The sequence below is a fragment of the Cheilinus undulatus genome, linkage group 11, assembly GCF_018320785.1.
Source record: "Cheilinus undulatus linkage group 11, ASM1832078v1, whole genome shotgun sequence".
Lineage (NCBI taxonomy): Eukaryota > Metazoa > Chordata > Actinopteri > Labriformes > Labridae > Cheilinus > Cheilinus undulatus.
The window spans coordinates 14,162,246-14,187,042 of NC_054875.1; the positions used below are offsets into that span (position 1 = coordinate 14,162,246).

At 37.9% G+C, this 24,797-nt stretch overlaps 1 protein-coding gene across 1 annotated transcript in view; it reads right to left on the reverse strand.

Annotated features, from left to right (window-relative positions):
* Nucleotides 1–24,797, reverse strand: part of celsr3 (cadherin, EGF LAG seven-pass G-type receptor 3) — a 163,862-nt gene that overhangs the window by 45,806 nt on the left and 93,259 nt on the right. Inside the window, exons 13-16 of the mRNA XM_041798985.1 lie at nucleotides 24,559–24,669; nucleotides 24,243–24,411; nucleotides 2,786–2,927; nucleotides 96–216 (exon numbers count right to left, since the gene is read on the reverse strand). Of these exons, the coding sequence (XP_041654919.1) occupies nucleotides 96–216; nucleotides 2,786–2,927; nucleotides 24,243–24,411; nucleotides 24,559–24,669 (543 nt within the window). The remainder of the gene's footprint in view (nucleotides 1–95; nucleotides 217–2,785; nucleotides 2,928–24,242; nucleotides 24,412–24,558; nucleotides 24,670–24,797) is intronic.

The window sequence follows — 24,797 nt, forward strand, 5'->3', positions numbered from 1 at the left end:
AAAAATGGACATTAATTTCTGTAGACCAAGGTGTAAAACGGTTAATTGGAAAAAAGGTGAACTGCATTATGTTTGTTTGTGTGTTTCATAGTTACTTTGCAGTGACAGTGTCCATTGGTCTTGTTACAGTTGGGGTCGAAGCCTTTATTGGTGTCACAGTGGCACGGCCCGCAGGTCGGAGATCCCCACCAGCCCCTGGGGCACTGGTGATCAATTCTACTCAGAAACACAAAAACGTAGCTGAACTTGGAGAAAGAAAAGCAGACAATATAGCAAGCCAAAACTTGACCATGTTTTTAAAATGTCTCATGTTTCACTCCAATTTTAAAATGATTAAGAACAAATATACAAAAGAGAAGAAAAAGAGTAAGTGTTAAAAAAAATATTCATGAATCCAAAAGTAGGATCAAACTCAGACAAAACATTGATGCTGGGAGAGACCAGAGAAAAAGTGTGAGGAGTTGAGATCTCAGGAAATAAATGACCTTAAAGAAAATCTACTTTAGCAAACCTTTAATGATCCAAAAAAGTAACTAGAGTAGGAGCTCCTTGTTCCTTTAAATTAGCCCTACATTCTCTAATAGAGGGATTTTAAATGTTTTCTAGCAGCTGAATTTATCTTTTTGCCTACAATTTTATCAGTCAAGTTTACAGAACACGTCACGTTGCTTTTTTATACTGTTTTCAATTAATATGCTATCCCCCTGTTGTCTTGTGTAATGGATCACAGAGGGGATGACTGCTCAGATGAGCTAATGCATTCTTCTGTGCGTCTCTTTATTGCTCTTACGGGAAGTTTAGCCGACAGAAATCAGATATCAGTGATCTTTACAGAATATTAGGATCAACTCCAGAGACTTTTTATTACATCTCATGACAGAATTGACTTTAATGGAGCATCTCTCTGTACAGCATGCTGTATATTATCTGCTACTAAAGGACAGGACAGAAGAAAAATTTGTGTTATAGTATGAGGAACCTTAAAGGCCTTGGAGAAATGGCAGGATATACGTACTGTAAGTGTATAATATTTTTATGTAATGAGTTAGACTTCACATGGCAGTCCTCACATAGCCTCTAGCTCCTGGCATGGGACGACTGTGGTAAACAGAGAAACTGTTTACCACAGATGTTTCCTAGCGAAGAGGCCTGGGTCAGAAGGACCTGACGTATGAAGTGTTATCAGCTTCCTGATGACGCACTGATATGTTTTTACATACACGGACAAAGCTGTAAAAGGGGACACTGAGAAGATGTCTGTGTCTCACTCATTTGTCTTGTTCTGCTTTCAAATAAATATCACCCAGGCTGCAATCAGCTCGTTCTGACTTGTTTTTTTCAAACATTAAGTCTTGCCACAACATTACTATTTAAGACTGAGCTATATAAGGAACATGCAACTTTGACTTGTACTGCAGGTAACAAATACCTTTCTGAAGGTTTACATAAATCAGCCATTCATCTGATCTGACAAGCTTTACATATCCATGGCACGGAAAATATTTCACATCCATCTGGACAATGCTCCATAGACAGTGTCTGGGTGGGGCAGAAACTTTTAAAAATATTTTAGTGGATGACTGGACAAACATTCCGTCTTACCCCTTTTCCACCAAGACAGCCCCAATAATGCTTGGCAAGAGCCAGAGCTCTGTCACATTAAATACATTTAGTATGGGCCAATCAGAGCAACATAACATATGACGCAGGAGTGTGCTGAGAACTAAATTACATATCACACACTCCACAAGCAGTGGCTATCTTTGTCAGCTATCAGTGCAGCCAGTTAGTATATCAAACTCTTGCCAAAACCAGGCACGAGAACAGTAAATCCTCATTTTCCAAAAAGAAAAACGTTCAATGCCGTTTTCTGCTCTTATTTGATTAAAACAATATCTAGTTTTTTGTGAGACTGCTGCTATAGCTGCACCCATGCTAATCTGGTCACTGGTCATTGTTTACAGGACTGCAGTACAACTCAAAGTTTGTTCTCCTCAAATGATACTGTTCATCCTGTCAGCGAGCATTTCAACTTGTGGGATCTGCCTGATGCCAAACATGGACTATGGCCAATCCATCTGCTCTGCAAGGTTTCAGCTCATCTCATTGGAAATCTAAAAGTTAATACTTTGACTGTAAAATGTGGAATAATTTATCATAAACACAGATGTGTTGAAAGCTGATTAATGAGCAAAATGTTCACATTTGATGTTTCATTTAAGATGACTGAGGTTAAATTACAGAAAAGGAGAGGCAGGAGAAACATATCAGGGAAAATCAAGGAAGACAAAGACTTTAAGACGTGTATTTTATCAGCAGCTGACAATGTGTGTCTTTGTGAAAGCATCACTGTAACTAAATGAAAGAAGACACCCACACACAGTTACACACTGACACTCACACAGAAAAGATCCTGATAATAGTAATTTAAAGCTGTGTGGATCTCACAGGCGGAGAGGAGAGCAGGAAGGGGTTAGGTCAGGGTCATGCTCTCTCCTTACACTTTAACACACACAGATAACCTCTGTGTGTGTTTGTGTGTTATTACGTTAAGTCTACACTCATCCCATTGTGGATTACATGCAAGGCTGGAGATGTGGGACAACAAGGCAGAACTAAAGCTACCAACACACATCATGAACACACTTGCATGAGTGCGCCTGAACGCAGCTTAACTGGGCAACAAACAGCATCAAAGGAGCTTTAGACATTGTTGGCTCCTCACAGGTACACAGTTACATCAATGTTGTGTTCCTAGTGTGTTTCTGTGTGTGCTTAGCTGTACCTGTGCTGGCAGTACTGTCCATAGTGGTTGTCTCCACAGTCACAGATGTATCCATGGGAAGAGGTGGACTTCCTGTGGCACTGGGCCTCGTTTTCACATGGGTTCAGATGGCATGCATCGGTGCAGCCTCTCCCGTAGTAACCTGTTAGAAAGAGAGAGAAAAGATATATCAGGTACTTTGTAAAGGATTTTGTGTTCACCTGCAAACACTGCCAAGAAAATATGCTTTTCTATTCTACTTTAACAGAAAGATTCATTGCCTTCCATATTCACACCTTTCTTGGCATAGATCAAGTTCACTGCAGTAGAGCTCAACGGTATCCACCCTCTTCCTTGGTGGCTCTGGTTCCAGAAGTAAAATATGGCATTCAAATCCCCCCTAGACACTTTATAAAATCCTTCTATCAACACTTTTAGAGCATGAACCAAACTAACCAGCCCCCTGAATACTCATTTCTCTAAAACATTTGAATCTGTGGAAAAATGGGGTACAAAAATGGAAAAAGAAAGTATAAGACTGTGTACCTGCTGTATTCCTTACAGGGATGAAGGAACTGGGTATTCCATAATAACTTTTATTTGCTACAAAGATATCTTTTTGAGCTTTGAAACCATGCATATACCCTTTTTCTGCCACACTTATCTTTGTTGTAGCATTTACATTTTTAAAGATAATAGTGTAACAGTTTGTGCAAATATTGCTTCAGTCCATGAATGCTTGTCATCACCAGCCTTTGTTCACAGGCATGGTAGACATTTTCATAGATACTCCAGACTTCACCAATCAGACGTTGCTGTGACACTCTAGGATTGTTGGCACTGTGGTATTTTTGTCAGGGACTGTGATCAAAATATGTTTTTCTCAAAAGAGGTTGATATCTTGCAAATTTCTGTCTTTTCCAGGAAAATAAACCATCATCTAACACTCAGGTTGTTCATGGTGTGTCAACCTCAAATATTTCTAAAATATGGCTATAATCTAATTGTAATTGGAGAAAATGAACGGGACTTTTATTTCCGGAACCACTCTATTGAGCTCTATACACAGTCAAAAGGGTCAGGGTGCATGGTTGGTCATGAAAATGTCAGGACTGACACGAGAACTTGTATTGCTGCTTATGTCTGAGCAGCATGTTTCAAAGGCTGAGATTTAAAAAAAAAAAAATCGTTTTTGGATTAGAAAAGTACTTCTCCTTTTTCTCTAGTGCTTTATTTTCAAAGTTATTTGTTTTTGTTTCACGAACAACTATTAATTTGAATGTCTGACTTCCCTTCATCCTCCTATCTTCACAAACCCACACCTCTCTTCTCACAGCATCTTGTCACACCCTGCCACATTATTTTCACTCTTTTGACATTATGTATCAGAGGAACTTTAAAGACAAAGTCAAACAATATTCAATATTCTGTTATCACATCACATGATGCAGGTATGCAAATGCTTGTTTATGATGCATAAATCACAACAATCATCCTTAACGACAAAAGCAGGACAGCACCTGCAGCAAACAACTGAATAAAATTATTTTCATGAAGGCATGAGCAGCTTTAGTTTTGGCTGACACCTTCGAGCTGGTTGGTTGGTGAGTTGGCTGATATGTTCTTGTCTGACCAAGATCCTGTTTGTGGGTTGGTTGTGCAAAAGTTTGTGTGCATGTGAGAACAAAGAGGCAGAAGCGCACAGCTGACTGATTGAGAGTAGCGCAGCAAGAGACAAAGAGGAGCAATTCAGTGCTGGGCAATACAGGCAGAGAGGCACACAAAGTGACACAAAACATGTTATATTCTGATTGTATCAGGGTGGTTACACTGTAAAATAATTGGAAAAAACATATCAAATGTGAGACAAAGTTGATTGGGCTGGTTTTGAGATGTGAAGTGAAGTGTTTTTTTTTTTGTTTGTTTTTTACGTGAACAATTAATTGATCAGTCAGCGTGTTGGTGTTGTTTAGGTGACCAAGTTTTTCTTTGCTTGACTACAGGCCTAGTTTTAACATAAGACATCACAACCTAAATGGTGAATTTATTGGAGAGACAGACCAGTTGACTTCTCTCTCGCACACACTGCCCATCATGTCATCATCACTCAAGTTCAGCCGTAATACTTCGATGGACATTTAAAATACATAGGTGGCCTTACTTAAGACCATCTACATGAGGGAAAAACTGAAGTGGTACTTCTGTTTGACATGCTAATCTTTCATTGCTTGGATTGATGTGATTAATTTTAAAAATTAATAATAATCAGACAGAAACTTTGACAAAAATAATGGAAGCAGGTATTCAAAATGTCTGTTAAGAGCTTCCCTACAATTTCATTACTACCATGAAATTAGAGTACAAAAGACAACAGCACTCTATTTCCAATACGTGTGCCTAAAATAACAACCTGTCACCTCAAAAATAAACATCAAAAGCAAACGTCATTTTCCAGGCTTACTCCTGCTGGGCCAAACGCTGGAAAACAAGACACAACTGTGCATTACAATGCTGTTATCCACTGAAATAGAAAGCAAAACTTCCTTAAATGAAACACGTCATGTGCTCTAGAAAGAGAGTTTCAAATGTTAATTTCAAATCAGCCACAAAAAAACAAATATTACATTTCTGAGTGATTTAGATGCAAGTATTTCCTTGAAGAAGGCCCAAATATGTGTACCACTATAGCTGAGAAGAAGCATTTTTTACACTTTTGCAAAGATGAAAAAACATCAGCCAAAGGAAAACTGATTGAAAAATAAAAAGCCATTTGAGGAAAAGACTTAACACCTCTCAACTGTAATAGCACACAAATTTGCCTCAGTAAAAAGCTAAGACAGCACACTTTAACAAGTCAATGACACACCATGGTTCCCATCATGCACTTCAGTTTGTGCTGTTGCAGCGAGGTAAACGAAGCCATCAGACACTTCAATGCAATCCCCAGACACTCCACATAAACACAGCAGCCTCTTGTATGGTAATACAGGGCAGCACATAAAACCCCTCTTTAATCTAATGACAAAAGCAGAGTGCTTCACTCACACTTTGGGATGTATTTAGCACAAATAAAGAAGGCCTTTCAACCAGACATGCTTTTCTTTTAAACAGAACATAATTGTTTTATTCAGTCTTTCATGTATATGCCCACTTTCATGGTGGGACAGAAAAAAAAAATCCTAAAATAAAGCTGGCCCAGATAAAAGACAACACCTTTGGACCAATTTAAACAATAATACTGGAGCCCAATGGCCAAACTGACGAGACATTAATAGTATTTGTTGGATTAATTTGGGAAAACATGTCAGAAAACACATCATTTGTCCACAATTGTCTGCATCATTAAGGCAGCTCAGACTTTGAAAGAGCCTTCATTTCCAAAGGCTATAATCCGAAAAAAGAATAGACATGTTCCTAATCCTAAACTAAAGGTTTGACATAAAAAAGACAAACAACGAAGAGATGTCTGTTTTAAAAATCACAAGTTCTGCCTTTACTAAAATAACACAGCTTCATTTTCTGTTTATCAGTGATGTATGTTCCTATATATCTCTGGATGTTCTAAAATTAATATTCAAAGTTCCATTTATCAATACAAATACAGTCGGCTATTACCATTAAATCCACAACATCAGCCACCCTATCATATTGGTGGCAGTCAATTTTTTGTGTCTTTAAGTTCACAACACACAGATTCTGTAAAGCTCTGTTCCCCTTTAGTAGCTTCTTCCCTACATGCAGTTTGTGCATCTACCAGCTATGGTAAGGTCTCATGCTGCAGTGATCGTGTGAGACTCACATCTCACTGCTCTCCTCTGCTTATCAAGATTGCTTTTAGTCAAACCAGCACTCCACTAACCTTGCAAAGCCAAAAGACTGGTCAGATTTTATGCCATGCATGTGAGAAATAGTCCATCTGGCATGTCAGGTTAGCACATTGGACCGGGAGCCACATGTGGCCCTCCTCCCCACCCACTGGGCCTGCAAGTCAATTTGAAATACCAAGGAATTGTGAATATGAAGTACATTTTATAAAATCTGCCATGAAAACAAGTAAATATAATATTATAGCTATTAAATTAAGCATTCCTTTTTGCTAGGGTTGTCCCGATCAGCATTTTTGGCCTCCGATCCTGATCCGATTTTTTAATACTGAATGATACAGAGTCCCGATCCGATACTCATAATTACCTAGATTACAGTTTCAAGTGTTACTATTAGATATCTCAAACTGATTCCATTTAACTCAGTTAAGCCAATATTGTTGTAAAAAACATAAAATCAAATTTCTGCTCAGAATGGTGTAATAGCTCTGTTTCACTTTAATTATCTGTCAAAAAATAAATTTACATATTCACTTAGTGAAGTGCTCAGTATTCAATCAGACAATCAAAATCCTCTTAAAGTGGTCAGCTGATTGACCTGAGCAGTCAAAAAAGTGAACTCAAATATCCTCAGATTCACTTAGAGGTGGTGTAACAGCGTCAATAGTCAGAGTAACATATGAATTTAATAAATGAATTTTAAATATTATAATTTCACTTAGACGTTAACTTGACTCTATTAGTCACAACAAAAACTGAACTCAAAAATGAATTAAAAACATCTTAACTCCACTTTAAAGTGGTGTAAACAGTTTAACTTGAATAGGATCAAAAACATATGAATCATACAGATTCGAAACGACAATCTTTATTAAAATGTAGCAGCTTAATCTGAGACATGAACCAAAATGTTAACTGGAATAAAGCCCAAATATTTAATACAAGGCACTCTTGTTATTTCAGTGCAATTTCTAAAGTGCACCTGGAGCTGCTACACCACTTTTCCCCCCTCACTTTTATTTCTCAGAGACTCAGCAGTGACATGGGGGGGCGGGTGAGATTTTGAAATACATGTAGGCAATTTAAAAATTGTATCCATACAAAAACTTTAAAATAACTAAAAAAAGTTTCAATCAAATACAAGTCTACAGGCCTTTATACATTAAGGGCGACACAAATAAACAGCACGAAAATGCAAATAATTTGAAGCGAATTCTGTCACATGTTTCTGTGCACATCAGGAGAGATGATTTTGTGAATACATTATGTACATCCTGAAAAAACATTCACACTGCAAAAGTCTGCGGTGTGTTTTCTCCTGTCCTCTGATAAACAGTGATGTATATTGGAGCGAAAGATAAAAGGAGGTTTCTCTAGCTCTCTCCTCTGCTCCATGCATAATGGCACTTTTACCCTTAGAGCCGTTTTGTTTCACTGTTTCATTCACTGTGCCAGCCAAGTTTGCTAAGATGATGGACCCACTTTTCATTCATTTTGTGTTAAATATGATCAATAATAATAATAAGTGCACAGATGAGGTTCACTGGGAGAGGATTAAACTTACCCACAGTAACTGATTGGCTCACCTGTTTGTGTTACAGACTGGAGAGAGGAGTAATTTCAGTGAGCTGATTGATTCAGAGCATCAATAAGTCTTGTGCCTGAGGTTAGAGGAGACTGTGTTGTGTAATATTTAACTGGACTAAAGTCCCGCTAGTTTGGAAACCACTCCAGCTGTGCAAGTAGTGCTTTAATATTCAAATATCGGGCTACCTGCTGCCTGTCTCCCTCTCTACCAGGCAACATAAGGCAAAAACCACAGGCACTGATACAGACATATATGAAAAGAGGAAAAACATCACTGTTTAATGTTTTTCTTTTTGGCCAAAAAAGCTTTGCACTCTTTAGGGGGTACTTGGCTGAAAAAGTACTTCACAGGGGGTACATCAGTGAAAAAACGTTGAGAACCACTGCTCTATACCATACATAACAATCGAGATAAGTGGTGCCCAACCCTGCTGGTTTGGTCTATATTATTATGTGTTCCAGCACATCTTGAGAAGTGAAGCAGCTGCTTGGAATAGGGCAAATTTGCAATCAGGTGTCATGCAGTGTGTAAAAGTGGCAGCTGCATGCACATATGCAGTCATGACAATGCATGTCTCAGCAATTTTTATTGGTATATTTATTGCATTGGTACATTGGTTGAAGCAAACATTATCTGGGAAACTTTCTTATCAACTGCATGAATTTAACACAGTTCACAAAATTAAACTCCTCCCTATCCTACCAACCAGTTGAAGCACTGTTCTTGTAGAGGGATATGAACAAAATTAAGGCCACTCTTGGCTCAATGGTACTTTGACTTTCTGAGATGGAGCAGACCAACTGTTGCATGATGCAGGGTTGTCTGCAAACGACCAGGACTGAAGCCATAGACTGTCTGGAGCCTTGGTTTTTACTCTTCTCTCCTCTTTCTACTGTCCTGATATAAACAAGCACAGGGAATGGATAGCTATTGTAGCACCAGGTGGTTTGGCAGAATTTTTAATCTAGAAAATGAAGATGAAGTGTTATACAGGTTGTGTTTAGACTGACATATAAATTTGAGTGACGTGTAACCAGGTTTAGTTGAGCTATGGACATTAACTTGCAAGGACAACTGATGAAATGTGGTGCTAAGACTACAAACATTAACCACACTCTGCAAACCAATCGAACATCACTGACAAGCAGCCTCTGTGTTCAGACCTGCAACACAATTTGTGTTCAATTTTTAATGCTTTCCAGTTGCTTTCTCAGTTACACCTATACTGAATTTTTATTTGTCTTTAAAAACCTTGCAATATCCATACATAAAAACAGTTTTCATTCAACACATTATCTTCAGACACTCAACAATATGATCATTTTCATTAACGCTTACAGTCACACCAGAAGTCTTGTCTATTAGCCACTGCTCTGGGACAATAAACTCATGTTAAAATTCAAATGAAAAATAACTTATCAAGTAGAAACATAAAGCCTTGTAATCTTTCAAACAGGATATTACATTTTGCCTAGAGTGTCACACTGATGGCTGAGACCGTCTCTCCAACAAAAGTCTGGGCCTCACGTACAACCTCCTCTTCTCTTTCAGCAAACGAGCCTGCTTTCAGGCTGCCTTTCCATTTCACAGGAATAAAAAGAAGAGGTTTCTATAGAATGAAGAGTGACTGAGGAGAGTGTGCAGCTTGTTGAGGTCTGCATTCTTCCCTCTGTAGCAGTTAAAAAAAGCATGTGTGAGGTCTGCTTTCAGGCATTCATCCACAAAACAGACAGAAACCACTCTGCCTTTCAACCAAGTGGCCTTGACTGCCGCTTTAGACACAAAACAGGGTTTTCTATGACTCCCATTCTTTTAATGTGTTCCTCCCTCTCTCACTGCCATGTTCATTGTGAAACAGAAGGCCCACATGTATAATTTGTGAAAAAAATACACAGACTGGCCTTGACATATTCCCTTGCTCCAACCTTCATTTTTCATTCATCTGCTTTACTCTTTCTTTCTCTCTTGCTGGAAAATATTTCAGGAATTATACAGACAAAGGAGCACAATAAATCACAGCTAGCTTTCCATTTATGAATATTTGTTATACAATTTCTTTTCACCAACAAGCAAACACAGGTATGATTACAAGTAATCACACACACATGTGCACACATACACACATACCTCTTATCCGCCACATACATCTTCAGACTTTCACCATGGCAACTGACAAAGAGAGCCGACAGCAGCCTTGGCTGTTTTCAGACTCTTATAATGACACTGGCCTTGTCACAACAATACAGAAAACAGAGAGACAGATTCTTGAGCCTGAGAGAACAAAGAGCTGTAAGTTGGGATGTGTGTATGCAACTCTTGTATGTATTTTATATGTGACAGTCAGATCCAGGAGCTTCTCTGAGAAGATTTGGCTCTTGAACCGTACACTCATCCAGAGTGACTCACATCCTCATGTCTGGCTCTGGACTTTAATTGCCACACAACATCAACTTGATTTCTCCAGACGCCAATCAGGAAAAGAAAGATGAGTCATGTGTTCACTGAATCATCCATTTACACTTTGTGTATCCAATTAGCATCTTTCTGACAGTGCAAAGATTTTGGGTGTCAGAGAAAGTAGATTGGACCCCCCCCCCCCCGCCAGATAGATAGTGAACATAAAGTTCAATATTTATTGGACAGATTTCTCTCATAGTGGTCATAGTGGACATGCAGAAAAAATATAGTCCCACTACTAAGCTACATTTAGCTTATTGCAATTATGACTTTGTTCTTCGTGCACAAATTCTACGTTTCAGATTGGATCTGATTTATTTTTTGATCAATTTCTTCACTATACACACATGGCTACAAGCCCTACTACTACCACAAAAAAAAACAACTACAGAAAATGACAATAATGATCATTATTATTGTCATTAGTAGTAGAAGTAGTACAGTTAGATAATGCATTTTAGATCGAAGTGCAACAGGTTAAACCAGAGGTTGTGTTAACCGAATATTCTCTGTCATTGACGGATTTTTTTGAAGGATGACAGAGAATTTTGAATGAGTCCATTTCATGATGCTCTAGTCATGTCTGCACACTTGTGTAGAAATTGTCATTTTTTTTTGTTCTGTTTTTTTCGGAATAGGTTTGATTTTGTGCCAAATTTCATATCAGTCCAAGTCATGTAAATGGGTGATTGACGATTCAAAACAGTTCCTGCTGCTTCCACCCACTTGCTCACCCCCACCCTCCCCTCCCCTCTCTCTCTCTCTCTCTCGTACTAAAACCTCACTTTAAACACCAAAGTTTGCTCATCTATTATGTGGATATCAACCATGGAAATATAACAGGGAGATGGGTGATTGATGGTTCACATCAGCACCTGCTGCTTTATTCTCTCTTGTTCTCTCAACCCTGCCCAATCCCTCCCCATCTCTCCCCCTTTTTCGCACTGAAACCTCACTTAAAACACCGTAGTTTGCCCATGTATTACGTGGATACCAACCATGGAAATATAACAGATAATGGCACGTTTGTAGCCTACTCACAGGTCAGAATAGAGACAGAATTAAAAAATGTTGTTCTCCATCTCTCCAACTTGTCTCAGTGCTATGACGCATGGCCGTGTGCTGTATGAAGCTCTCTGTCAGGATGGATCCAGTGGGATTTTAAAGAAGTGACAGAGACACAGGCTCGCAGTACAAAACAATTTGCCACATTCTACAAATTTTCACAGTCAGGCAAAAACAAAGGCACCTAACTCAGTGTGCAAGATCCAAGTGCGTGATGTTTTTTCGGATTACAACTCCTGTGGAGCAGACAAAAAGGTGCATGGCTCCACAGTGCAGCCTTTTAACAACTTCTTATCAGCTATGACCATCAAACTACAACACCTTGGCATTAAAAATGTCCCTAAACTGTACGTAATATCTTAAATGGTGCAGTTCATTGTTGCTTGCTTGATAACAGGGGTTGTTGCTCCACCATCACTGCTTAAAAATGCCAAGGAGTAAACGCTGCACTGTTGTGTTCATCTTTCTCTCAACGCCATTAAAAATGCACAACCTCAAGATTGTTCTTTAAATTAAAGTTGGCAAAGGGTGCTTCATTAATTAAACACTACTAATAAAGTCATATTGAATTATATTATATTACACTTATTAAAGAGAAAATCATAATGATGGATTGTAAAAATAGTATGACAGAATTTTTACGATCATTACCATCAAAATGATGGACAACAAAAAAGGTCCAGTGCAACCTCTGGGTTTAAATATCAATAGCTGATTCTTTTAATTAACAGCACTGGTTTAACCCCTTGTTTAACCCCAAAAACTAAATACATCGGCTTTAAGAACACGCAATATAAATTTGCAGTGGATAACACATTCTCTGTAGTTTACAAAGTATTCACCTGACCCAACATGTTCCACAGATTCACAATTTCTGATTATTTAAACATTTGAAATCAAAACACACATCAGCTGAAATAGATTTGTTTTTTATAAAAAGTCCTTTTTATCCAAGTAAAGGGTAAAAAATTTCTTTGTTTATCTACTTCTAAAGACAACGTGGTGTCGATGTAGTGATGAACTGTGGTTCACTGTAGTGGAAATAGAAGCTCATCTCCTGCATCGCGGACATTTTTTTACTTGCACGTTAACATGCACTGTAAAACGTTCGTAGAATTAAGGGAGAAGTGACATTAACGAGTGCAGTGCTATTCTAAAAGTTGAACAGTTGAGAGCGCTTTCTCCACTGAGGGCGCCTCAGAACGCTGGACTACATTGGTTTTGGTTTGAAAATAAGAGCTGTCAGTGCTAAAAAATCCAGCTACGGACACAGGGCCTTATATTCCCAGTATTATATACTTTAATACAAAGTTTTGCATTATTAGGGGCATGGCTGATGTGACTAGCAGGCAAGTGATTTTTGTAGCTGTTTGCTAAAATTCTTACTTCCCTCACAACACATTGCCCACAACAATGAATATTCAGATTAGTTCACATTTATAAAATCATATCCCCATAGCAAAAGTGTAACCACTTAGTCAAAATCAGTGTTTTCTGATGCAGATGTCTTGCACTTGTATGCACTTTGAATAAGGCTTGAAATGAAAATGAGTGAAAATAACTGTTAAAAGATAAAATATCTAGTATCACGAATTGCAGGTTACTTTGACTTGTCCAATGAGCTGTCTGTGAGGTTTCAAAGTGAAATAAGGCATTTAAAGGTGCAGGGCTGTCCAGAGGCTGATCAGGCTGATCAGAGGATCAGTACGTGGCAGAAGGAGACAAAACGGCAAAGGCTGCATCGTAAATTAGTCCCTAACAGGAAGGGTTTTTTTTGGAAGCAATGGAGTGCTTTGTAGGTTTTCCACACAGCATACAGGCGAGCCAACATATTTTCTTGACCTACTTTTCAGTAAAACTTGTTAAACTACACAGATAAAACGTTCCCATCTACAGCCATTATGCTGCGGATCTCTCTGAGCTCATAATAAACTTTCTCCTTCTCCTCTGTCCATGGAGGATCAGCACATCAGTGCCATTTGTGTGTGTGTGCACTCCAGCTGTGTGTTTCTCTCGCTCCTGTGAGCCAGGGTGTGCTGTGTGTCTAAACATTGTCTGATTAATACTCCCTATATACTATTTGTTGTTGAGGGCGACCTAAATGATAAAACCTCCACAAATGCGCGCCTAATTTAAATGTTATTTAAACCTTTGAAACGTTTGTATATTCAGGGTATAATTATCGATTTGCTGTATATCGATAATTAACTGATATAAAAGATGATAGAAACTCTAAAACTTTAAATAAGTTCACTGGGGCAGTGAGAAACAGAGGCAGAAGGATTAAAGTCTGTAACTGATCACTTGGGAGTCAAAGAGAATTCAACTAAATATTGATTTTTTTTTTCTGCTTCTAATATTAAACAACAGACAGTACAGTTGTTCAAGGTTTTCCAAATGTGAGCTTCATGCACCAAATGTAAGCTAAGTCATCTATTATTTCAACAGATAATTTAATACATTTTAGATACGTATAAAGACATTTCCACCATAAAGCTTAAAGGCAAATAGAGGGGAGAGAAGTTTGATGCTCAACATTCTCTGGTGGAGATTTTTCAGAATGAAAATTCCATATGTTCTCTTAATCTACTGTAGTTTTTTCCCCCTATTAAACAGTCAATTAACAGTTAGTATTTTAATATTAGCATAAACATGGCATAGGATATACTGCACATCCATCTGGTGTTTGGGAAAGGCTGAACCTTTCAAAAGTATCTTGGGCATTGATTAGACGAACGTCCTGTCTGTAGGTTCAACGGCACCCTTATGGAATATCCTGGACAAGTGTTTTTACTGTTTGTAGCAGTATGAGCTAATTTAGCAGAAAGGCTCTCAGATATGCACTATATTTTGCCTTTACAGGACACACCTTGATGAAAAGTAGTTTGAAATTTTTCTCAATAGATTGTGGGGACTTTAATCTTACTTTTATTAGTGGATGACAGATTAAGCTAAAGAGGACTATATCTTTGCATGCTAAGCCTGTGATTTGTTTCCCTTAATCAGAGGTGGCATTAACCAAGATTCGCCTTCACTGACAGATTTTTTTAAAGGATGATAAAAAAAATAGATTGTAAGGTTGTCAATCATTTGTCATCATTTTGAAGGACTAAGGATGGCCCTGTGCCAGCAAACTCACAAACAGACGCAGACTTTTCTACTTTGCACACATAGCCCATCAAGGAAGCCAATCACTAACTTTGACACGTGCACAGAGAGGCTGCTGGAGGTATCTGAGTGCTTGAGAGATACAGCTGCTGTTGTTGGCATGCTTCAAACTTTGTGCAGAGAATTAAACAGTGAGTACGCTGTACAAACTGTAGAAATGTCAAAGAAAGTGAGTAGGAATTATTATGTGCATATCTGTGTGAAGGCACTGCAAAGAATGATCGGCACACATTCCACTGCTATTTCTTGGAAATAATGTTCCTTTTTTATTCAATATACCAAAAAGAGTGACAACCTCATGCAGAAAAAAAATGTTGATGAGATGAGAGCTGCTGGTTATTGCTCTGTAGTGAGAGGTCTGACTTAGTAAATGTTGCTTAGTAAGTCTAAATTAAGTTCATTATATTACTTTTTCCATTACTATTGATAAAATAGTATTTTGTGTTTTAATATTTAGTACAATAAATTGAATGCAGTGTTTTCAAGTCTAGCACAACTTTCTGCTATAATATATTAGATTCACTATTTTAAAGCATGGTGACTCATGATTTCCTGTAGTCATTGTGGTGGACTGCCAATCAAAATATCAGCTGTTTCCATCAGCTGGTCACACCTTTCATAAATACACAAAACACACTCGGCTCTGTGAGCTGTTTTGTCACTTATGATTCTCCCTTTGTCACCAGTTTTATTAATGCCGCTGAATACATGTACATCCACCTCCTGACCACCCCAAAGTCTTTACAGTTTTATCAGCTTATACCTTTTATCAGCCTAACAGAAACATTCAGCCATCACCTTTAACATCAGTGTCTGCTCTGTGGGGGGATTTATGTGCTGCTGCTCAGAGCCGACACCCTCCAATTAAAAATTCCCACTATAGAGTTAGCGCACCAAAGACTCTCTGATAAGACTTCATTATCAAATTAACAGCTCAAATAAAAATGTAACTTGTCTCACTTATAGAGCAACTTTCTACCATTTTATAACAACCTGGAGTAAGGTTGTCAAAATTTTTGATTCTTTGATACTTTAAATACTATCTTTTATTAAAAAAAAATAAATCTTTGTTTTAAAAGAAACCAATAGTGTTGAAAAAAATGAAGCTAAAAAATCTACATCTGCTGCAAAGGACAGTTGAAAGGATTAAATTCATCATTGATTTCAAGAAGCCAAGTCCCAGACACTGTCTAAATTGCATGAATACATTTTCAGCACAATTGGTCTAGGTGTAACTGGTATAACTCAACTGCTCATTAATGCAAATACCTTATCAGTCAATCAAATACAACTCATGAATATAGACACGGTCAAGATGATTTGCTGAGGTTCAAACAGAGCATCAGAATGAGGAAGAAATGTGATTTTAAATAACTGTTAAAATGCAATAGCTGTAGTATTAGTATTTCACAAACTGCAGATCTACTGGGGTTTTTACAGACAACCATCTCTAAGATTTACAGCATAAAGCTCCAAAATGAGAAAATATCCTGCAAGCAGCAATTCTCTGGGCAGAAATGCATCATTGATGTCAGAGGTCAGGGAGAATGGCTGGACTATTCCAGATGATAGAAAGAAAACAGTAACTCAAAGAACCACTTGTTACAACCCAGGTTTGCAGAAGAGCATCAAACCTTGAAGCAGATGGCTACAGACGCAGAAGACAACACAGGGTGCATTTCCTGTCAGCTGAGAACAGGAAACAGTGGGTACAACTTGTACAAGCTTGCCAAAGTTGGACAGTAGAAGATTGAAATAACATTGCCTGCTGTAATGTATGTACAGCGACATTCAAACGATGGGATTAAAATTTGGTGTAAACAACATGAAAGCTTAGTCTTAAACCACCTCTTTTCCCTTTTCTGGGTGTAGTTTAATACTTAAGCAAATCACCTAACATGCATCTACTGTAAATACATGCCTTTATGCAAGAGTTTCTGCCATGTCATTGGCTGATTATATATTAGCGTTAATGAGCAGTTGACCAGGCATACCTAATAAGTGGCTGGTAAGTGTAAAGGTGCTAGTTAGATGGGTTGCATGAGTGGATTCTTGATTACTGAAAATATTAATACATCCAATACTGCTCAATGAGCAAACAACGGTGGTGGACGGCTCCTATCCCTGAGCTGCAGGACAGAAAGATTTAGAAAATCTTCCATACCATCAGCAATTAGACTGTATAATTCTAAAGTAAACAGATGAGACTCCCAGATTGAATTTCCCTTCGGGGATAAATAAAGTTCTTGTATTGTATTGTATTGGGTGCCTAGAACTTCCTTTTTAGTGGCCATCTCAGTAAAACAGATATCGATCATTTGATTATTAACTGTATCATATTGAAGTTTAATACTGTAGCAATATGGCAACCCTAGAGATTAAAGCAACAAAGTGTCCTTAACTGTTATTTTAACATTTCACATTTACCTCTTTGTACCATTCCTGAAGAGTTGAATTTATTGTGGGTGTAGAAAAAAGACAACTGAGTGTGACTGATGAAGTGTTACAATGAAAAAAAAAAAAGATTTTCCCACCTGTAATCATGACATATTTGACTCACCTGTAAATGTTAGGGTGTAAATAAGAAATCAGTAGTAGTTAATGGAGACTCAAACAACCTTTCACATACTGAGATTAGGACAAACAGATTAACTTTAAGATATCTTAGAATTTTCTTTGATTTACAAAAAAAAAAAAACCCCACTTGTACAGCAATGTAGTCTAAAAATATGATTCTGCCCTTGCTCAAGAAAAAAACATAGAAAACAAAACACCTCTCTAATTGATCATGATTGGTCTTCTAAAGCACTAGAAGTTTCTTACTAAGAAAAGTAATCTATACATTATCTAGCCTGGACAAATAAGTGAAAATAAACATTTCTAACCTAAAATTTAGACTGCCATGTCAAAACCTTATGATAGCGGCATTCTATTGTTATAAATGTACAACAGTAAAAAAAATAATCAGTACATTTTTACTTTTGTTATCAAACCTGTTCAATAAATGACAACTCTAGGTGAGGAGCAATTTGTCACAGGGAACAGCTTTACCTGATTCAGCACCTCTAGGATCTAGTTCATACTGAAAGTCAGAACACATGGAAAAAAAGCAGCAGGAAACTCATAAATCGCGCCCTATTTCTCCCAAAGGAACTGAGCTAAATATACTGAAGCTCTGCATCACAAACACAAAACCCATAAAATACACATTTCTGACCAACCCCTCTGTAAAAACAAAACATTTATTCCCCACTTGCCTTGTGCAGTTACCATTTTAATGTCGCCCTAAACACTGATAAACGGCTCATTACTGTAGTTACAGTATTTATGAGGTTTGCTGCTCTAAAACCTGAAACATATGCTTTCTCTAAGTAGCTGAGTCAGTTTTTAAACAACCCAGAGAACTGAAGCAGACATAAATCAATATAGCTGTAATTTATCATATTGAATTAAAATTTTCACTGCAGTAAATTAGCCTGTAGCAACTGGCAGCAGCTGTCACAGCCATGCAGACACACCCAGGCTTCCACACTGTACAGTACAGTATACTGATGAGAGAGCAGATGTCTCTGTGCTTTGTCATGCAGAACCTCATCTTAGTGAGCGTGTCTAAATATTGCGTGTGTTATCTAGGAGGCTGTGCACAACTCAGACCTTCTGTCCCTTCCTTGCGAGAATCATTGGGAGAATTCCAGCATCAGGTTAAAATACACACAAATACACACATGAAAGGGAATTCTTATGAGTGCACCTCTCTTTTCATTATCTCTCTATAGTTCTATTAAACATTGATCTGATTTTTCTCTAAGCAACATTCATTCTAACACAGTCTCCATTTTTAATGCCCATTGAGCTGATGAAATATAATGATGACAACTGCTTATGTGAGTGAGTGTGTGTTTACAGTAAATAAGCGCATGCATGTGAAGTGTCTCCAAATGCTTCATGGATGTGTGTGTGATTCTCCATGTTAATAAGTCAGGGTGTTAGCATTAGCTTGCGGGCTGGTGCAGGATGCTACAGGGATAGCAGTGCCTCTGTGCTTCCTCCTCCATGCTGTCAGGCCCGAGGCTCTTCACTTTCACAAACTACATCCTCCTTGTAACACACACACTCTCTATTTCCTTCCTCAGTCCTCCACCTCCGCTTTAATCTCATGCTCTCCTTTCCAAACTTTTCTTTCTTCGAAAACTTTCCTTTGAATTCTCTTCCGCAGGATCCTCTTGCTTGTTCATACACAGAGGTGTGACCGAGTCAACTTCAGTGCAGCAGTATTACTACTTTACATGCAGGCATATGCAGCTGAAACGCACTTACAGTCACTGTCACTGACTCACATTTGAATAAAACACATTGGCTCTCAGCTCTGCCTCACAAACTCTCCTGCAATAACTTTCAAAGTGACCTTCAACTATTTCATTTTCCTGAGTTTTGTGGCAACAGTAAAATAAAATCCTACACTTGAACACAATGATGTCTCATTATTTCAAAATCAAGGTAAAGTTGGTGATTGGTTCCTGTTTTCTGTGTAGTTAAGGCTATAAGACACAAGACTGAATCTATATAAATAAAATCACAGCCTTCTTCCTTTGTGTCCCTTAACCCTTCCTCCCAAGCTATATTACCAATGTCTTCTGCAACAACAAATTACGGTAAGACAACTTTTAAATAGCATCAACAGATGGTGAAATAGAATAGATCCATGAAGACTAAAATTCAGATAGGTTTTGTTTTTGTCAAGAAGACAAAAACAAGACTAAAATGTAGTTTATTTTTCATTGGATATTCAAAAATGCTTGACCTTTCCACCGTGGGTAAATTCACAGCATAAACACAGCATAACTGTAGTTTTTCTGTCTTTCAGCTGTAGAAAGCAAGGAATCCAGGTTTGGAGAATGGACAAACATAAGTATGAATTGGCACCAGCTTCAGGTCAAGAGAATAAATGTTTCAATTTAAATTATTGACTGAAATAAAATCACATTTTATTCACCAAAACTTGACTAAAAAGTTTTTCATTGACTAAAATGAGACTAAAATTCAGTCAACTTCAGTCAAACTAAAGAACTTTTGTCCTTCATACTAAAATTAAAAATATCTGGGTTATTACTGTGTCATCATCAGGCACATCCATCTTGCAAAGCATCAAGCTGAAATGTTTGTTCTGCAGAACAAGATTGTAGAATAGGTTGAGGTTTAGTTTTACCTCTATTCAATAAAACAGAGACAAGTATTAAGATTAGCTCAGAAGTAGCTGCAGTGGCAGTTTGGTCTGAACTGGACAGCATTTCTTTTATAAAAGAAGAGCAAAGAACTGCACTAGAAACTTTTCTTGACATTTTTTTTCACTTTTCCTGACTGTGTTCACCAACATTTGAATTTACCAACTAGCATCACTGACACTGAACAATGATAAAGTCTGTCTGCTGAGCTCTTGTTATGTAGTTTACCCTCCTGAGACTGTGCATACCTAAAACATTGTATGTTTTCTTGGTCTATTTGGCTCTTAAAGGTGCAGTGTGTAATATTTAGCCTATTACCATTTAGCAAAACAACCTTGGTTAAAATGAAACATAACATTTATAAGTAGATTGATCTAAATTAGTGTTGACATCTGATAACACATTTTTTAAATTTATGTTTTAAATTAACTCAGAATAAGCCTTTTATTCATACATAGGGAGGGTCCCCTCCAAGGACGCTGCCATCTTGGATTTTTGCATTTTGCCTGTTTCTATGGCACCATAGAAGGAACCAAATAACAGTTAAGCAAGTATTGATTTTTAAACTTCACTGGTTCCCACAGTTATCACCAGAGAAATGAGCACCACACTCCAAAATTGACTGTTAGATGTTGATCGTCCCATTTTTACACACTGTACCTTTAAGTAATGTGACAGCCAGAATGTTTGTCCAGTTATCCTGCCCTTCATGATCCTCTTGTATGGGCTGTTGCCCAAATGGATGTGTCACTGACTGCGTTTACATGGACTTGAGTATCCTGGTTATGAGTCATATCCCAGTTTTTATCATATTCAGGATACTGTGTTTACATGTGCACAGAGAAACCCGGTTATTCATATCCCTGTATACATGAGAGAAACTAGTATCCCGGTTTCTGATCACTGCTATTTTGAGTTTAAAACAGTTAAATGCCAGCATTAGGATTGAAAGGGAGATCTCAAATGAATAAGCTTATTATAACTTGATATTTCAAATTTTTATCACTATTAGGCAATTATTATTATTAAACACTACGAAAGTTTGGCAGAGAAATAGCGAAGCATCTTGCAGTTCACTGATTTCACTAAATAACTTTCCCGGAAACGACTTAAAAATAAAAGTTTGTGAAAACGGGAGTAGCTCAAAGTGAGTCTTAAAAACGATACACTTTTATTTTGAAAAACACATTGAAAAAGTAATTATTTCTAAATGTCAGGAAAGGGAGGAGTTAACGGGCTGTGCACGGTCGCTTACCGAGTGCCGTCTTTCCATCTTCAGCTCACAGAGCTCTAACTCATGGCGTAAGCGGTCATTCTCTGTAAACTCCGCTCACGTTTCATTAATGGCTAAAACATTTAAACTGTTCAGTTCTTGTTTTATCTAAATATGAACACATTTTGACTGCCATCAGATCACAGACTGATCCCCTGCAGACAGCCACTCAGCTGTCACCCCCCTGTGCAGAGCAGATCAGTGGATCCTCCGCCACACAGATGCAGTATTTACAAGTATCTGAAGTTAAATTAAATTCAATCAAAGTTCCACTGGTGCACATAGTCTACAGCAGCCAGAAAATGGGATACTGCGTATAGATGGCACAGTATCCTGTTTTCTTTTGGAGTTCTCCAGGTTGCAAAACCGGGTTTCTCAAAACCAGGATACTGCACTATCCCGGTTTCTGCAGGCGTATACATGTAATGTACAAAGAGAAAACAGGATACTCAAAAAACCTGACAGAATACTCAAGTCCATGTAAATGCAGTCATTGATATGTAAAAGAGTCATCTGGTGTATCAGATTACATTAAATTCAAATTCATGTAACCCACTGAGCTATCCATTTGAAGTACGCATCAAGGCTTTTTATGCTATTAGATAACTTACTCTGTATGGATAAACGCCTCTTTTAGTCTGGTTTTCACACGTTGAATGCTCTGATTAGTACAGAAGTATTAGCTGATTAGCTCCATAACTTGAGCACCGCTGGTGACTCACCTCATTTGAAAGACTCATTGACAATTGTGTTGACTGGGCTAATTCTATCATGGTTTTTTTTCCCAATACAGCTCCCAAAGACACTTCCAATTTAATTATCAACTAAAATGCATATTAGCTCCATGTCAAGAAAAGTGCTTCCAGTGGGTGACATCATAGTAATGATGCATCTGCAAAGGGGTCAGTAAAAAATATGCCATTGCTTTAAGACGAGAAGAACCTGAGATGCAGCGTAGGAAGGTGATGGATGAAAGTAACAATATCCTAGTCGGGTAAAACAATAAAGAGATCTGGCATATTCTCTCTCTGGCAAGTCTCTATCTCACTTTCTGTCTATCATACAGTCTATCAATCTTTCATTTATCTGCTGTTAAAGCCTCTTTCAGCCCCTTTAATCATTAGTACAGGTATTTTTCTTTAACCATCTCTGCCTGGTTGGTATAGTCTGTTAAATCAATAAACATGGACCTCAAACTACTGTGGTTGCAGAGAAGCTAAATCTTATCCTCTGTATTCATGCAAGTCTGTCATGATAATTTTCTCTCACTTCTATGATTTGGGTATCTCTACGTGGATATGCCAATAGTCCTTGGATCTATTCCCAAAAATGTTACCAGCATTTTCAGGCTGTTTGATTTGACTTTCTCATGCCCTCTTTCTTCTTTTTCCTCATCTCACCTCAAAACTTTCAGTGTTTATACTATTTCTGTCATCCGCCTTTCTCTTCATTAATCATTTACATTTTCAGTCTCCTTCTTCCCTCTTCTCTTTCTTTCCCTTAGCTCTCTTTGTCTTCTCTTTCTTTTACTTTTTTATATGCAGTTTGTTTTATCTCTTCTTTCTTCCTTTACTGTTCCACTCTTCTCCTTCTCCTCTAATCAGGTTTTTCTTCTTCACATTAATTCTGCCTCATTATATTCACCTGACTAAGGAGATTTTGGAAGTTAGCCTGCAGACAGTCTCTTTCTCTCGGTAGATGAGAGCTCATTATGCGATCCCAAATATCTATTTAACCCAGTTAGAGTACTGGCACACACCCACACAGATATAGCCATATTATAATTATTCCCTCTCTCTAAGTCAGATGGCTTCTTTCACCCTCTCAAAATATTCAACTCATTCCCCACACAGAGGTTATTTATTTAGATTTAATTGCAAGACAGGTGTAAAAATCTTAAACTGTCTCACTGGGTAAATGCATCCTCAGTATTTGAGAGACAAATGCAGAAGATTTGACTTCAGCTTAAAGACAGTGCTGTAAGTGCAACAGCTGTTGTTTCACGGTATGTACAGATAATCTTAATTTTTTAAAATAACCTATTGTTCTCCCTTAAGGCCGAAAATTCGAAGAAATGCTCATCTAAAATCTTCAGATTGAAACCACTGAAAACTTAAATGTGAAATTAATAAACAAAGAAAATAAATAAATCCTCACAATTTAGATTGAGCTGATTTTGCATGATCAAAGATGATCAGAGTTCCTGTGAATCTGTTGCTGCTTCACATATTTGTTAAGCATTTGTAAATAGAGATTGAACATTTATTCACAGCTGAAACACTTCATAAGAGTGAGACTTTTTGAATGCCAAAATGTAGAATTGTGTTGTAATTTTGCCAAGCAAAAACAACTTACCAGCCATTCAATCCAATCAGCCTTTTCCTTTTCCTGCCTATTTAACCACCTTTTTTTTAAAAATTTGTTTCAGTTCATCTGGAAATATATAAACACTTACTATTTAAATACACTACAACAAAGCTCGCACAGTCATTCACACAGCTGCCACAAATGGGTTTAGTGAGATAAGAACTGACACAGCTAAATTGACTTCCACAAAGTGACGGAAAGCACAAAATCAGTACTTTGGCCTGTATGTCAATCATGACCTGCAGGAGTTGGCATGATTTCTAGACTAAAAACAGCACTCAACAAGTTCTTCATTAAGCATTTAATCAAACACTTGCCTCCTTCTGTTAACTATTATGCTGTGCAGTTGTATGTATAACATACACAATCCCATATTCAGTATTTGAGGGTGGTTTCAGACTCTCTCTGAATTGTTCAATGAGTCAAAATTTCCATATGATTCCATGAGAGTAAGCAAAGATGTTGTCATTTAAAAAATGTTCAAACTTCCAGCAACATCTTTCTGTTCACTCACCTGGTTCACAGATACAGGTGTGGCGCTCCCATTGATCTGAACAGTGGCTGTGGATAGGGCAAGAAGATGAGACGCAAGGGTTGCCAACATTGCAGCCAGTCTCTACTTTGACAGCTCTGCTTGGGCGGGGAAGCGGAGGTGCATCTGGCCTGACACCCAATCGAACACCCTGTGGTGAAAGTGAGATCTCTCTGTGATAAAGCAGCTACATTCAAGTTTTATAAATCTTTTTATCTCAACGTCATCTCTTCGATGCCAATATTTTCAGCTTCCCATCAATCAGTAAGCATTAAACAATCAATTCATCCATCATCACCTGTATGCATCCTCTTATCCCGTTTTGAACCTCTCCAGAGCCAAGCACTCCTCCCACATGCAGATGTTTCACCTTCAAACCATGAATCTCATTTCCCACTATCACTGTTCCCTAATGGGGGAGAGGAAGAGAGGAAGAGGTGAGGGGACAGATGGAGACAGGAAGGGCAAAGATTATCATTATTAATAGGTGTATGCAATCTGAATACCTGAACAAAGACACACATGGAGCTCATTTAT